General features: G+C 32.3%; 2 protein-coding genes across 2 annotated transcripts in view; one reads left to right on the top strand and one right to left on the bottom strand.

Moving 5' to 3' along the window:
• Positions 1 to 931: 931 nt before the first annotated feature.
• On the top strand, positions 932 to 2,588 carry LOC106690361 (facilitated trehalose transporter Tret1; the record flags this gene model as incomplete). Its single annotated transcript, XM_014435775.3, is given in 1 exon segment — positions 932 to 2,588. A coding segment is annotated over 1 exon segment (846 nt), but the record flags the coding sequence as incomplete, so codon positions are not given.
• A 1,324-nt stretch (positions 2,589 to 3,912) lies between these two features.
• The window catches only part of LOC106690360 (uncharacterized), a 65,201-nt gene continuing 52,858 nt past the window's right edge, over positions 3,913 to 16,255 (bottom strand). The window contains exons 4-5 of the mRNA XM_014435774.2: positions 10,092 to 10,196; positions 3,913 to 3,934 (exon numbers count right to left, since the gene is read on the bottom strand). Coding sequence (XP_014291260.1) covers positions 3,913 to 3,934; positions 10,092 to 10,196 — 127 coding nt within the window. The remainder of the gene's footprint in view (positions 3,935 to 10,091; positions 10,197 to 16,255) is intronic.

Here is a 16,255-nt window from a genome sequence, read left to right as displayed (position 1 = left end):
TGTTTAAGTTTACCTCTTGTCTTGAATATTCACCGAGAAAAAAAATGGTGTATTTTATTATTAATTAAAACAATATTTCTGATTTTTCCAATAATATTATTCAGTGTATTGCATTGAAAATTGCAGTTGATTGCCCAGCTCCATCCAAAATTTAAATTCTCAGAAACCCAAAATTACTGAATAACCATAGACCTTAGTTCTTTTGATAAAAATATCAAAAATGTCTCGAAACTAATAGCCTTGGCAATGGAAAGTTTTTCCCCTTCCTGAATTTTTTTAAAAATTTGGATGGAATACCCCCGACAAACGACTGACATGGAATCCTCATACAAAACTGAAAAGACAGGAAACTGCTCGTCGAATCCGACTATTACAACATATATTAAACAAACGGTCTAAACTTCCAATCCATTACAAAAGACTGATCTACATGACTATTATAAGGCCTATCTGGACATACCGAGTTGAGCTTTGGGGCTCGACTAAACTCAATGTCTCATATGTTTCCGATTTGGCCAGGACCAGATACAAATCCTTCCATGATAAAATTCCCTACCACCCAAATCCACTTGTTTCTAACCTGGCTTCTTCTTCATTACCTAATAATCCTCCTAGGCGTCTGAAAAGAAGATGGTCTCGAGATCATCTCCTCTAGAAATGTTATTGGAGTTCTATCAATGGGTAGATTCTCTACATGTTTGTAACATGTCACTATGTCACCTACAGCAAATTTACTTGTTGTATATATTTTAGTACAGTTGTAAAGAATAATTTATAAAAAAAAAAAATTGGATGACCACGTAAGGATCCCTTACAGAATTAAGAAGGTAAACCAAAAACAGTAATTAAAATTAATAGTGTTGATTTTATTTTTTTTTTGTGTGTGTGAATAACAAAACTATAAATTCATAATTTAATTTTATCTTTTCAGGTGTTTATGATAGCTTTTTATTTTTGCCCGGAATCTCCGTACTTCTTGATGATGAATAACCGGCGAGGTGAAGCTTCCAAAGCACTCGCTTGGCTCGAAAACAAACTGCCAGAAGAAATAGAACCAGATCTGGTAGCCATAGAACAGTCCATTCTCGAGGAGAAGAAGAACAAAGGGAGTTGGAAGGACGTAACTGCAACTCCTTCGGGTAGGAAGGCTCTCGCCATCATTCTTGTCATGGCGATGGTTTACGTGTTGTGTGGTTTGAGTACTCTGTTAAGTTACGTCTCGGAGATCTTCGGCACGCTGTCCGGAAACGAAAACTCAGCTAACCTTATGTCCATCCTGGCTGGAGCCGCGGTTCTCCTGGCCACAATCGTCTCTGGCTTCTTGTCGGACAGGTTAGGACGGCGCCCGATCATAATATACTTCGGAGGACTGTCTGTACTCTGCCTCTTGGTCACGGGGATCTTCTACTACCTCAAGGAGATGACTGATACGGATCTCACGGACTACGTATGGGTTCCTTACGTCAGTATAATTTTCCTCATGCTGACTGCACCCATCGCAGTAGGCGTCATCCAAGCACTGCAAGGAGAGTTGTTCTCGAACAGCACGAGAGGTTTCGCTGCTGGTGTTTACACGCTGTGGGTGACTTTCCTTAATTGCGTCGCCTTGAAGCTGTACCAAGTTGTGGGTGACGGTTTGGGATATTATGTAAACTATATAGCTTTCACTGTGTTCACCTTAGCCGGTGTTATATATGCATTTGTATTTATACCTGAGACCAAGGGTAAGACCTTTGATGAGGTTCAAATGATACTCCAAAATAAGAGGTTAAATTAGTCAAAAAAAAATTTAAATCTCGGTTTAATTTAAATTAATATTTGAAGTACCACCAATGGGTGGTTCCTTCCCAAGATTTTCAAGTGTATATGAAACATACAACATATTTACCTATTGTATTATTTTTTACAGTTGTAAATTACATTAAATAAATAATTTAAAAAAAATATCTCGGTTTTATTTGTTTATCAAGCAATAAACAAAGACAATTTTACGATCCTGAAAAATTTAAATAATAACAAATATCCTGTAAATAAGTACTTCTGTATATTGAATAAGATAAACTTATTGAATGAAATACTTGATAAATATGTATCTATTAGTGAAGGATTAAAGAATAAAGAGAATTCATGTTTTATATATGGAGAGTAAGTACCAAAATATTAAAGGATTCACTGTCACAGAGGATATAGTATTAATATTACAAGTTCGCAAGAGTAGAAAAAAGCAAGATATTTCCCACAATTTTTTATTACTTTATTAAAAATTACGCTTAGACTAAATTACGCAATACCCGCTCACGGCCTTCAGAATTGTATGTAACTGCCCAAGCAGCCTTTGGTAGATCTTTCCTCATCCGTTCCTCTTCCATATGGAATTCTATTCCCTCCTTTATTCGTAGTTCTAACACCCTTCCAATCTTCAAATCTTGTATCTTCGACTACCTTCTGTCCACCCAATTCCGGAAGAATAACAATTGAAAGTTTAAAAAAAGCTTTATATATTCTCTGTATTTTATGTCTCAGATTTTCATTTATAATTTTAAATATGTACATTAGCAGAAATTGTATATTTTTGTTTATTATTTTTTTGTCTAATTTTATTTGATTTTTTTTCGTATTTATTATCAGAATTCATCTTATGTTTTATGATATGACATGTTGTTTTATTTTATTTGTTCTATCATTTTTTTTAATATATTCTATTAATAATTGATGTTTAATTGTATTTTTTCAAATTCATTGTTTTATTTTATTTCATGAAGATTTTGTAATTCCACCTCTATTTTGTAATTTCATCTTTACTCTAAGGCTCTAAAGCCTAATTTTGACGCCTGTATATTATTCTGAATGCGGTAGCAGCGGGGCAACGCGCCTGTATACTAAACCTAAGGTTGCGAGTTCGGCCCCGTCCCATCCGGGATTTTTAGAAGCATAAAATTTTATAAAACTCACTTGCAGCCTCTCCCCGGACATTAATGAAGGCCTTTAGCCAATGAATGGCTCTCACAAAAAATAGGCGTGGGAGTGATGGACCCACCCTACGAAAAAAAAACACGTCAAAAACGCGTGATATATTTCCTAATACATCGCGCGACGACTTAGGCCTCCATGGTCTGTCGCCCATATATTAATAATAATAATAATTCCTTTCTTTGTATTAAGTGTTTTTTTTTTTCATTTTGTTTGTCTAATTTTATTGTTTTGGTTTAAATGTATGTTAATTTTTTTTTATTTATTGGAATTTACATAAAAATACATTTCGTAAATTTGATGTTTTGAGAGACTACCCATTTATAGCATTCTATTAACATTTTAACATTAGAGTGTCTGAAGATCATCTTCTTTTCAGGCGACTCGGAAGAGTGTCAGAAATGGAAGAGGAAGCAAGGTTAGAAACTAATGGGTTTTGGGTGGTTAGGTAGTTGGAGCTGTTACAAATGGAACATTAAGGTCTTTATGGATGATTTATTTGTTAAAAAGCATTGAGGATTTTACGAAGGGTTTTGGATTGTATTGGACACGAGAGGAATTCGAAGGCTTAGTAGAGCCCGAAAGCTCAACTCCAAATGCCTTTTTTATATTGTTTGATAAGAAAGTTTTAGTAGTGTGTAAGTTAATCTGTAATTAAAAGTTCTAAAAATTGATTTAAAAAAGTTACATAATAGGGTAATTTGACTGCAATAAATGGCCTGGGCAAAAAGATTTTTAATTATTAGGCGTGAGGTATAAATTTATTTTTAAGACTGTCCTTGAGGCGAATTTGCCAAAACGTTGGACATTTAAGAAAATAAATAATGTTTTGAAACTTAATTATATAATTTTTTTTTTATTTAAACAATAATAACCAGTTCCATGGAAGTGAAAAATTATATATAATATAATTTTATAATTAGAATTAACTATCACTGAAGTTCACATAGCTGAGAAAGTATATCTGTAAAATAAAAACTAAATTTAAATAAATTATTATAGTATATTGAAGGACAGAATTGAAACAAAAAATCAATCGGGATTAATATATAAAATTTTCTGTCTAAATTGTCCAGCTATATATATATATATTTTGGTTTTTGAAAATATTATGATTTTACATTAAGAAAATAATACATTAAAAAAAAAAAATACTTGAATACTTTTACATATATAAAAATATTACCATTCCATGGTAATATTTTTATATACTTTTACATATATAAAAATATTAATTATACAGTGAAGTTTAAAACAGATACAAGGAATCTGAACCAACACTATGCAGAGATATTAAGTAAATTAATTTATGAAAAATATGGGATAAATTTAATGTTGACAGTTATAATTAAGCTTGATAAGAATTTTAATAATAAAATAAAGAAGATATTTAAGATAAATATAGTTATAATAAATAATTTAAATGCTAGACCTGAGTATAGAGAAGGTTGCAAATATTGATGTGATAAATTTTAATAAAGAAGTTGACTGATAAATAATTTTTATTTTATTTGATGTAAAGATTAAATAATAAGGTAATAAGACATAATCTAATAAATGCTTATTAACAAAAATATATGATTGTCTAATGCTTTAATGTCTTCTAGTGTAATTTATTGAATTGACCTGGGCAGAATAGGCTGCATGAAGTATTCTTAAATGATTTAGTTCTAAAATTGTGTTAAGGTAAGATAAATTATAAATAATATTGTTAATTGTTGAAGATGATATGTGTAATAAAACCTGTTTTATATATATTGTTTCTGAGGATGGCCGAAACGTTGGACTTGTAAAGTGAATAAATATGTTTTGAGACTGAAATTGATAATAATTTTATTTATTTAAACAATAAACAATTAATTGAATTAGTTATTTATATACTTGTTAACGAATTGAACAAGAGACTTGAGAGTAATAAAGGCAGACAGTTACAAAAGACGGATATATATTCACAGAGATGCCATAATAAGGGAATTATCGCCCTGACAGATTAATTTATTATAATCCGTTAGCTTACTGACAGCGCCACCTGCTTCGCCATTTCATTACCTTTTAATTATAGGATTTATTTCTTTACTCCCTTATCGTATTACAACAGCATCATCAATTGTTATTTCTTAACGACATTCTTAACTTTATCTTTTTTTATAGTATAAAAGTGCGGGTAGCCGCGGGGTAAGGCCCGTGATTACTAAATCCAAGGACCCAAGTTCGAATCCGGTTGGGCAGAAAATTGTTTTCTGGGTTCTGGAGCCCTCCTGGGGTCCACCAAATCTCCTAAATCGAGTACCTTTAAATGGGTAAAAACCTGGCGGTCAAGGGTGATTCTGACCAAATCACCTCCTTGCACAACCGTTGGTCTAGTAAAATTACCACCCTACAAAATACTGGACCCCTGACCCTTCATGGGATTTAGCAGTACAGATTTAATTTTAATTGCATAACAGTAAAAATTCAGAAATAAAATTCAATTAAATCGGGCACGTATATATTTATGTTCTTTACAGCTATCGACAAAACAAAACTATTTTTTATTGAAATTTAAAACTGTATTAAAAAAAATAATAATAATAAAAAATAGGATAAGTAAATATAATAAATATTTCAGAGCACATGATAATCTAAAGAAGGAACAACCCAATGGTGGTACATCAACCCTTGCTTTAGACTAGAAGATCCCAATGACATATTTTTATCAAACACCTGGAAAGATCATCAAAGATTTTTAAGGATGAGAGATCAGGAACTAATGGGTTTGGGTAAGTATTTTAAAATGAAAGGAGATTTATCTATATCGGGCCAAATCTGCAAGGAAGTAGGGGTCTTCATGGATGAATTTATTTGCGATGCAATAAAGAACACCAAGGATTTTGGATTGTAAGGATTGGATACGAGAGGAATTTGATGGCTTAGTGAAGCACAAAAGCTCAATTCCATGTGCCCAAATAGGTCTGATTATTAAAGTGTTTATGAATTTTATGTAGTGAATGGAAGGTTGAGTGCGTTTATTAAGTATCTATTATAGTAATCAGAATTTACGAGCCATAAATATTATAAATCTCTTTATTAAATAAATCAAAACTTGTATCCTTTTTTGTCTCAACACTTTTTATTTTTCACCAGTCCAACTTTTCGGTCATTTTAACCATCCTCAAGGACATCTTCAATTATAATTTCTTCCTCACATTAAATTTAGAGTTACTTTTGCAGGCTATTATATTGTTATAAATGGTTTGTGTATATGGTAGTGAATTGTGTGGATAATCTTATATAAGAAGAATTAAATATTTACGATTTTAAATTTAAAATTGCCTTTTAACTTATAATAATTGAATGGTCTGCAAACCTGGGCAGAATAGCCTGCTCTAAACAGTAACTCTAAATTTAATGTGAAGAAGAAATTATAATTGAAGATGTCCTTGAGGATGGCTAAAATGGCCGAAACGTTGGACTGGTGAAAAATAAAAAGTGTTGAGACAAAAAAGGATACAAGTTTTGATTTATTTAATAAATAATTACCTTGTCTCAAGAAATTGAAATAATATAATTAAATTAAAAACTGTCAATGTAAAATATCAACTGATCAAAATAAAAGAAAATTTTGGCTGTTCCAGTAATACAAAATTCGGTTTTTAGTCCTTTAACGCGCTATTACAACGGTATTACAGGTTAGAAAAAATAAGGATCAGTTTTACCTAGATTATAGTCGTATAATTTACCTACAATGTTTAGTCTTTTTTTTCCGGTTGGCTCTATACGGTTGGTCTTGTAGATCTTTGGCCGCCCGAACTAGCATTTCGATGACTTCCAGGATGCGGTAGAAAGTCTGCAACCCATGTGCTGGGGAAAAACCCCAACAACTCCCTCCTTATAACACGCCAACACCAGAAGGTCAAAGATGAATTGATAAAGTTTCTTGGAAAAAAATACTTCACCTGCTTCGTCGAGATTTATTACGTTGACAATGACGGATCCGTGAGTTAAGGAACCGGTATTATACATTTAAACAATTGCCCTTGGTTCAGCCCCTTTAGACGTATGGTTGCATATGTTCACATTCCCTTACAATTTTATAGAATAGGAACCCAATAAAAACGACTAGGTTCTAAGAAGGCCCCTGAGACCCTTTTAACAGCCCTTTCAAACCCTTAGTATTCTATATCAATAGCAAGGGCTGACACTTAGGCAGGTACAAGGTGTCATCTCACAATGGACTTGCATCAGTTTAACTATTTTATGTTTAACATATTTAAGTCAATTCCCACAAGTCCTTGGTCTCTTACACCCAATTTATTGGAAGCCTGGTCACCCTGATTCTAGTCACGCCTTTTTCCCCCTCCCAGATATTTACTTCTAATTTCATAGGCTCTCTAGGCTCCGCCTAATTTCCTAAATTATCTGAGTGGTCCAGACCCCTGGTCCAAACCCCTTCTCCTATTTCACTATCCTTCCTACCCCCTTTCTCAAGTGTACATATATATTTCCTAGACTAGATAGCTAAGCAAGAAGAGAGACACTCAATAACAGTTAATGTAACATGTAGTTCTAGTAAATATGTTAGAATAAAGTCATTTTAGTCTTCACTGATTTTTATGTTATTTAATTTCTGATCGCATATGCGGATACGCAGATATTGTTTTGTTCTCTAAAACTGGAGGCACAGCTCTGATGTTGGAACCGACTATGAGATTTGAGAATATCGATCTCGAACAGGTAGGTTGAGTAGAAAGGGAAAATTTATAAATTTACGAAAAATGAGTCCCTTTCCTTAAAGAAAAATTCCGCGAGAACTTGAAAGAGAGAGTTCACCGTGAGAGGCCTCTGGTTTGTATCTCGCAGAACAATACCAGATAAAACAAGGAGATTCTTAGAAGATCAAGGTATTAGTATCGAGGATACAGCGATTTTGGCGGGAAATATTATTTTTAAATCTTTGGGTATCATACATCATCACCTGCAAGGGAATAAGCTTTGGACTACGGATTATATTTCTTTGTGTTTAAACTTATTTATTTATTTTTTTAAAATTTTTAAGCCGTTTAGTTTACGGCTTTAGCGCACTTGCTCAGCCTCCACTGACTCACTACAAGTGATGCGGCGAGAGGGATGCGCTGGGATCTTTTGAGCTCTGCTCTACCCCTCACTCATGGGGGATAGAGTGGGCTCAGGGAACCTCAGGTCGATTGTGTAAATATTGTATATTAGAGTGTAAATGTGACTAGAGACTATATTATTTTATCATTATGTTATTTTATTTATTTATTTTTCATACAGATAGTTTGATTATGTTCGTTTTGTTTATTTTTCTGTTTGTATATATTTTAGGAGAGTTTTTTTTTTTTATTCATTTATTTAATGGATTTTATTTTATTTTAGTATGTATGAGATCATTCATTACTACTGTCTATGGCCCACAACTGTGTGGCAGATTGTAATATCTATCAATAAATAAAAAGTAGTATTAAAAATTAAAAAAATAATGTTTCGTTTTTTAAATATATATATATTAGTTTTTTTAACTTATATATTTGATTTTTTTTTAAATTTATCTACTACTGTGACTATTATATCTTTGATCAATTTTTACATTGCTATCTAATGATGAATTCTTTTGAGGTGTAGATAGTTGACCGTAGATTAATGCTTGAAGAAGTTTGTCGGGGGGTGCGGCTCTTTGCTGACCGCACCCCCCGACAAACTTCTTCAAGCATGAATTCTTTTAATTTAATTGAGAGTGAAATAGGGGGAACATAATCGACAAATAGAATAAAATTCTAATATGAAAAAAAATAGTGAAAATATATTGTATTTAGTATTTGATTTAGATTATTGTTTGAAAAAGGAAAAGGTAGAAAAAAAATTATTTTTGTATTTTTTAAATATATGTAGTTTATATATGACCAGTTATGGAATGAGGGTACGTTGTGAATTGTAGCAACCCCAATGTATTTGGGCGGCACGGCGGAACAAAGAATTCCTCTCTAGTGTAAGGAATTTGGACAAGTCAGTTCTCACAGTTACTTGTCGGCACTACACATAGAGTTGCCGTGGGCTTGATTACATACTTTTGTTACTGCTTAGGTCGCAGTGGAACATAGCAGTACAGTCTCCATAGACTATATAACTATTCCTGGTAGATATAATCCTGAGTTCAAGTCCTCAGACTTGAAACTTGTCCTGAGACTTGTAAAATAAACTTCTTTTTTTTAATTGTAAAAATGTGTAGGATACATTTTCATATTGAAGATTTAACGAGATATAAGATCAATAATTATTAAATATTTCTTTAAATAAATAATTTAAATTGCCTAATTAGGTAATTAGACATAATGTAGGATATGCTTATTAACAAAACATATATGTTACCTAATGTTTTAATGTTTCATACAGAAATTGTTGAATTAATCTGGATGAAGTTATCTGAGTATCGTAGATGTAATGAAAGCAGTTTTGTGATAGATTGTCCCTGAGGATGGCTGAATTGGCCAAAACGTCGGAATTGTAAAGAAAAGAAAAGGTTTTGAGACTATAATGGATAAAATTCAAATTATTTATTTAAATAACATTAACCAATCTCAAGAAAGTATTTAGGATCATAAATTAAAGATTTCATTAGTAATTATTAATTTTAATTACTAAAAATCAGTCTGTATATATTTATTATTTGCTTTTTAAATAATGTTTATTTTTTATTAGTTAATCATAACTTTTCGTTTGTAGTGGATAAAATAGTGGATTTTATGAATTATTTCATTAAATTTTTTTAAAATCTTTTATTAAAGAATTTATATATACATATTTTTTTTTTGTTGATTGAAATATATTTTATTTATGCTACTATTTGGAGTTTCTTGTTTATACATTGAACCTTTAATAATATAATTTTTATTGCTAATTATATTAATTTAATATTGGCTAGTAGTTTTGATAAGTTCATTTTTAACCTCCATTGCTCCCATATCTCCTATATAACGGTTTTATTCTCTAGCATATTAAAACTTTAGTTAAAAGTAAAATTATAACAAATAGATAAAATCAGTTACATAGAGTCCTAAAAGTCATCTTGTGATGACTTCTGACTTTTTTATGTAATATTAATTATTTTATTATAATCCACCTACCTGCAGATGCCTCCGTTTAGGCAAGGGTTGCTACCAGGCTCACACATTGGGCCGAAGCTGCAATAAGGTCCGGAGAAGTCCGGGAAGCAAGAGCACCAGAAATATCTGCAACAAATATATAAATTAATTTTTATGATCTCGCTGCTTCAGATAAAAAAAAAAAAAGGATGACTCAGTGTATAGCCCTCATGAAGACCTGCTGTATGGGTCGAAACGTTGACTATTAACACAAGGAGTACGGTCGTTTGTAATATACCTACTAGCAAACCCAGAAATGTTTCGCTATTACTATGTTTGAGATTGTATATACCTTATATATGGTAATAGCTAACTGCCCAAACAAATATGGCAGTGGTTTAGATCCTTGTAAACTGCCCAAACGGGTCTAATTAAACAAAATAGAACCGAAGGGATAGTGGACGTATACAAGCTCTCCTTAGAATACCTCAGGGTAAAAGAAGGGCTGAGAACTTATTGTTGTATATATTTTTATATTTGTACGTGTTATTCAATATTTTTCCATAGAAGGAGACGGAAAAAAAATGGACGTGAATTATTTCGAAAAGAATAACAAAATTTTTTTAAAACGGATCGACATGTGAATGGGAAGTTTTTTCGCTTTCCTGAAAATGTACTTAATTTGGATAGAGCTAATTTTGAGGCTACACGCCTCATTTCCGAAATACTTTTTTTTTCCTATGTATTCATATAGGAAATGGAAAATATTTAAGTTATCAAAATCGAAAATTTTTACACTTATTTTACATTTTAGGCATCATGGAACAAATTTGCCGTGAGTCACTCCTGTGGGTTTGGGTCCTCCGGGATCCACTCAGCCTTATAAACTGGTTTATCCTTAATTCAGGAAAAATTTGACGGTTGAGACTGACCATGAACAAATCGCCTTCTTGCAAACTGATCTTTAAGTACTGAACCCCTAACCCATTCATGTGTTTGAACAGCCCATTTCGAAAATGAAAAGTCTAACAAAGTTGAAATTATATATTAAAAGCATCCTTATGTATGAGATCTGACAGCAGATTATTTAAGAAATTAGACTGACCTGAAATACCACTTTATAGAATCGATTTTTAGCATTTTATCGATTTTCCGCAAATCAGCTCTAACTATTTGAATTAAACTCGATGAACCAATGAGGAATTAAGTTGAAATTAATAAATTAATCTTATCCCCATCAAGATAGTCAAAAGTTTTTTAAAAAAATCGTCTACTAAAGTATCTTTAATTTTGTTTACTTGAAAAAAAAATAAACAGTCTTAATTGTTTTGTTTTTTTAATCATTTATATATTGTTATTTACAACTGTATAACATATATATACAACAAGTAAATTTGCTGTAGGTGAGATAGTGACATGATACAAACATGTGGAGAATCCACAATACCTCTCTTTTTTTTCTTTTTTTTTTTTATACCAAATCGGCCTGGTGGGCCTTACATGGTTGATATAACTTATATTATATATATTTTTTTTAACAGTTGATTATGACGGGGTATAGTCATACAAATGACACCCCTAACTATATAAAATGTTCTTATTAAAAGAAAAATAATAATAATAATAAAATAAATAGATAAGAATAATGCTTCTTAATAAAAGAGGAAAGTAAAATTAATAACAAAAAATAATGATATTGGACACTTAAATAAAACAAACAATTGTCTTCTAAGTAAGACGTAGTAAAAAGAAACAAGTTAATTTGAAAAAGGGAAGAGAGAAAAAAAAATAATAATAATAAGTAAATAGAGGTAGTGTGACTATGAATTAATTTTATATTTATTAAAAATTTATAAAAGAATGTCTTGCAGCAGTCTGGGCTTCATTCTTCGGGTTGAGAGAATCTACTCATTGATAGAACTCCAATAATGTTTCTAGAGGAGAAGATCCCGAGATCATCTTCTTTTCAGACGTCTAGGAGGATTATTAGGTAATGAAGGAGAAGCCAGGTTAGAAACAAGTGGATTTGGGTGGTTGGGAAGTTTTCCATGGAAGTAATGGTATCTGGTTTTGGCCATATTGGCAACATATTGAGGTCATGATGGATGACTTGATTTGTGACAAAGTAAGGAGCATTAAGGGTTTTGGACTGTAAGGATTCGTAATTGTTAAAAATAAAAAATAAATATAAAATACTAATACATTTTACGAATAAAGAAGAAAAAATAGAAAAATTATATTTTTTAACTGTAAAAGCCGAGATGATTTTTCCTTATTTCATTACGGCTTTGTTATTGCTTGTTAATTTGTTATATTCTTCCCACCTCGAGAAATCTTAAAATACGAATTTTATAAAAACAGAATAATAAAAAATTTTTGTTCATAATTTTTGCCTTCCCTGGTCTTTTTTTTCTAAAAAATAGCGATAACTTCAATATGAGTCTACAAATCTACTCAAACTTTTGGGACGTAAGTGAGCGGTGGGCAGGTGGTAAGAGAGAGTAATGTGATGCGCTCATCGAACCAGAATTTTCTTCTATAGTTGTAAGTATAATATTCTGATTGAACAGGGAATACCAAAACAGTTAGAAAAGCTCGTACGGGTGTGCTGAATGACCGAAATATGTAATAAGGTACGAATCAGTAATCATTATTCGGAGAAATTCCAGGTCCGGTCGAGTTTAAACAAGGTGATTCTTTATCACCCATCTTATTTAATCTAGCACTAGAATACGTCATTAAAAGTGTGATGAATACCGAAAAGGGTTTAACTTTGGGTGGTAAAATACCGGTGCTTGGGTATGCTGATGATTTATTATTATTATATGATTAATTGGTATTATTGGCAGAGGACAAAGAAACTACAGAACTAAATACAACCACGGTAATAAACTCCAGTAAGGAACTAGGTCTTAAAATAAACACGCATAAAACAAAATAGATGGTTACCAGTAGAAACACGAGCAATGTCTTTGATATAGATATAGGAGGAAATACGATTGGACAGGTAGATAGGTTTAAGTATTTAGGTTCTACGGTAACTAGAAAAAGCGAATTAATGGGGAAATAAAAGTGAGGTTCAAGGTGGGAACTGCTTGTTATTTTTCAATTTCGAAAATGCTAAGCTTGCGCTATCTAAATTTACAAAACTATTATCCTTCCCACTGGTCTTTATGGATGCGAGAAGTGGCCTCTTACACTAAGGGATGAACAGCGCCTTAAGGTTTTCGAAAATAAAGTATTATACAAAATATTCGGACCGAAAAAGGATGAATTAACGAGAGAATTTAGAAGACTACACAGCGATGAATTAAGGGACCTACACCCGGTAGTCTGCCAAGTATAGGTAGGGGGATTAAAAAATGGCGGCTGTTTCAAAACCTTAAAAAAACATTTATTTTTCATTCCGAGCTCTATATCTTAAAAACTACCAACAACACCAGAAAATCTAAGAGAGCATTATTTAAATATTATGCTGAAATATTAGCCCTAAAAGAGTTATTTACGTCCAATAGTTCTCGAGATATAGCTTTTTAAATAGCAAAATTTCTTAAAAATCTACTGAAAGATTAGTAGTTAGATAATTTATTTTGAGAAATCTATATCTCAGGAATTATGTGACGTACATATGTCTATTAGCACTCAAATTAAAGCTGGTTAAATGGACTATGCAGAAGTTTATAACCTTTACCTTCATAGGAATAGTAGTTTTCATGAATTTGGCAAATGAAAATTTGTCCGAACAACTATAAATCAATTTATTTTAGCAAATTTCATGTAACCAATTACTCCTACGAAGATAAATATTTCAAACTACTTTATAGCTCATGAGACTAGCTTTAATTTGAGTGCTAATAGACATCTGTACGTCAAATGGTTTTTGAGATAAAATTATTTCAATATAAATTGACTAACTACTGATCTTTTAGTACGTCCCATACAACATTTTTAAGAAATGTTGCTTTTTAAATAGCTATATCTCAAAAACTGTTTAAGATAAATAACTCTATTAGGGCTCATATTTTAGTAAAGTTACTCTTCTTTAAATGACGTTCTCTTATGTTTTCTTGTGTTGTTCCTACTTTTTAAGATATAGAGCTCCGAATGAAAAATATTTTGAAATAGCCACCATTTTTTATTCCCCTACCTATACTTGGCAGACTCATCAATTTTGACCATTAATTATACATAGTTTTCATTAAAGTAATCACAAATTTGGATGAGATAACTGCCTTTTTTTCTCCTCTAAAATGTTAATAGACACTGAACCGACGGGTAAACGTACGAGTGGTAGACCAAAACGTAAATGGGATGATTGCGTTAAAACTGATTTAGAAGAATTGGGTTTGGAGGGGCATCACTGGAAGGATGAATGCAGAGAGCGTTTGGTGGTATCGGCATCGAACCTTAGGGTTCGTTAGGCCTTCATTATTATTTTGGTTTAAATTATGTTTTTTATTTTTTTGCTAGTTCTCGCCCATCAAACTCCAGTTCCGTGACTAACGGCCTTTTGCAGGTTGTGGCATTAATGAGCCATGTTTCCTAGGCATATGTCGTCATAGACTCAACCACAGACTTGTATATTAGCCTCTTGGAACTGGGCTGTATATTTGAGCACCAGGGAGCGGAATATTCCCTTTCAATATGGGAATATTGAAAGGGAATATTCAGGGACCTCTCAACATTTCCCTATTCGCCGTTCAATATCGCTTCACTATTGACTATTACCTCACAATATTTAAATTAAAAAAAATGAATAATTAATAAAAGAATAAAAAAAATTGTGTGGTGATCTTTGGGAGCAGTGCCATGCGCAAACCCCAGCGCACTACCCCACTGCCCCCGCACCTCGTATGCCAGAAATGGCAAGGGAGGGGGATAAAAAAAAAAAAAAAAAAGAAAAAGAAAAAAAAGATAGTTGACCGTAGAGAAGATGGTTGAGGGGGTGCGGTCAGAAAATAACACAAATAGGTTTTAAAAACTTATTAAATAGTGCCAATGTTTCGGTCAGAATTTCCAGCTTTCATCAGAGCCACTTATAGGAGATCAGAAATCTCCTTTGAGGGAATTATTGATGGCTTATGAAAAAGGGAAAAGGGGAGTAAAAAAAAATACGCTGTTCTAAATGATGAGCCGGGCGCCGATAGAGAGAGGAAAGAGTGTTTATATGGGAGTTGATATCAGGATAAGAGGTTTTGAAAATGAAAATAACAAATTAGGCATAATAGGGCTATAAACAATTAGATATATATATTTTATTTATACCTGATCGGCCTGGTGGGCCTTACATGGTTGATATAACCGTTCTATTATATATATATTTTTACAGTTGATTATGGGGGAGTATAGTCTCGTACAAAAGACACCCCTAACTATATACAATGTTATAATTAAAAGAATAAAAAAAAATAAATAAATAGATAAGAATAATGCTTCGATATTTTTTTTTTCCACCGCAGAAATTATATTGTCAAATGAAAAATAATTAATTTTTCTAAAACCGCGGGGGTCTTGAAGGCCCCCACGAGCAATTTATCTAGTGAAAACTTTTGAAAATAATCCCCCAATTTTCAAATCACTCAATGATTTTTTTCAGAAAAATATAATAAATTAAAGGAGTAAGTTTCGAATAAATTTACAAGGACACCACATTACACAGTTCCTTCTTTATAAATAAAAACACGGTTAGATTCCCCTGGGACCGCCATGATACTTGCCGTATATTGGTTCCCGCAAGTTAAGAAACATTACTATTAATAGTGTTTAAGTAAGGCGCCCCCTCAGTTCTGAATAGAAAAACATGATGCCATCTAGTGGCAAAGATATGCGGTAAGAAGCCTGAGCAGCCATCTTGGTCCCCGAAAACAAAGGGGTTAGTACCAGTTGAGTAGCCATCTTGACCTGGACAGGTGAAGAAAGAGACAGTACGTTTCAGGAAGGTCTCTTCTCATAAATCATGAGGGAGTAAATCTAAACACTCAGACGAGAGAGGCGGCCGCGGCGGGAGGATGAGGAAAAAGAACCAAGAGGAACCCTTCTTTCATGTACATTTTCAAACAAGAATCAACATTCAAGTCTCAAGAACATCACACAAGTAAACTGCAATATTTAAACCCATTCATGTAATAAAACCAAATTTCTCACTAACCAACTAATCACATTGTAACTATTTTGTTCAAACCATCCAGAATAGAGGTATTTTATTT

The sequence above is a fragment of the Halyomorpha halys genome, unplaced genomic scaffold, assembly GCF_000696795.3.
Source record: "Halyomorpha halys isolate HHAL.00 unplaced genomic scaffold, Hhal_1.1 Scaffold1678.1, whole genome shotgun sequence".
Classification (NCBI taxonomy): domain Eukaryota; kingdom Metazoa; phylum Arthropoda; class Insecta; order Hemiptera; family Pentatomidae; genus Halyomorpha; species Halyomorpha halys.
Note: the sequence above shows the minus strand (reverse complement) of the source record. Positions and strands in the feature narration are given on the sequence as shown.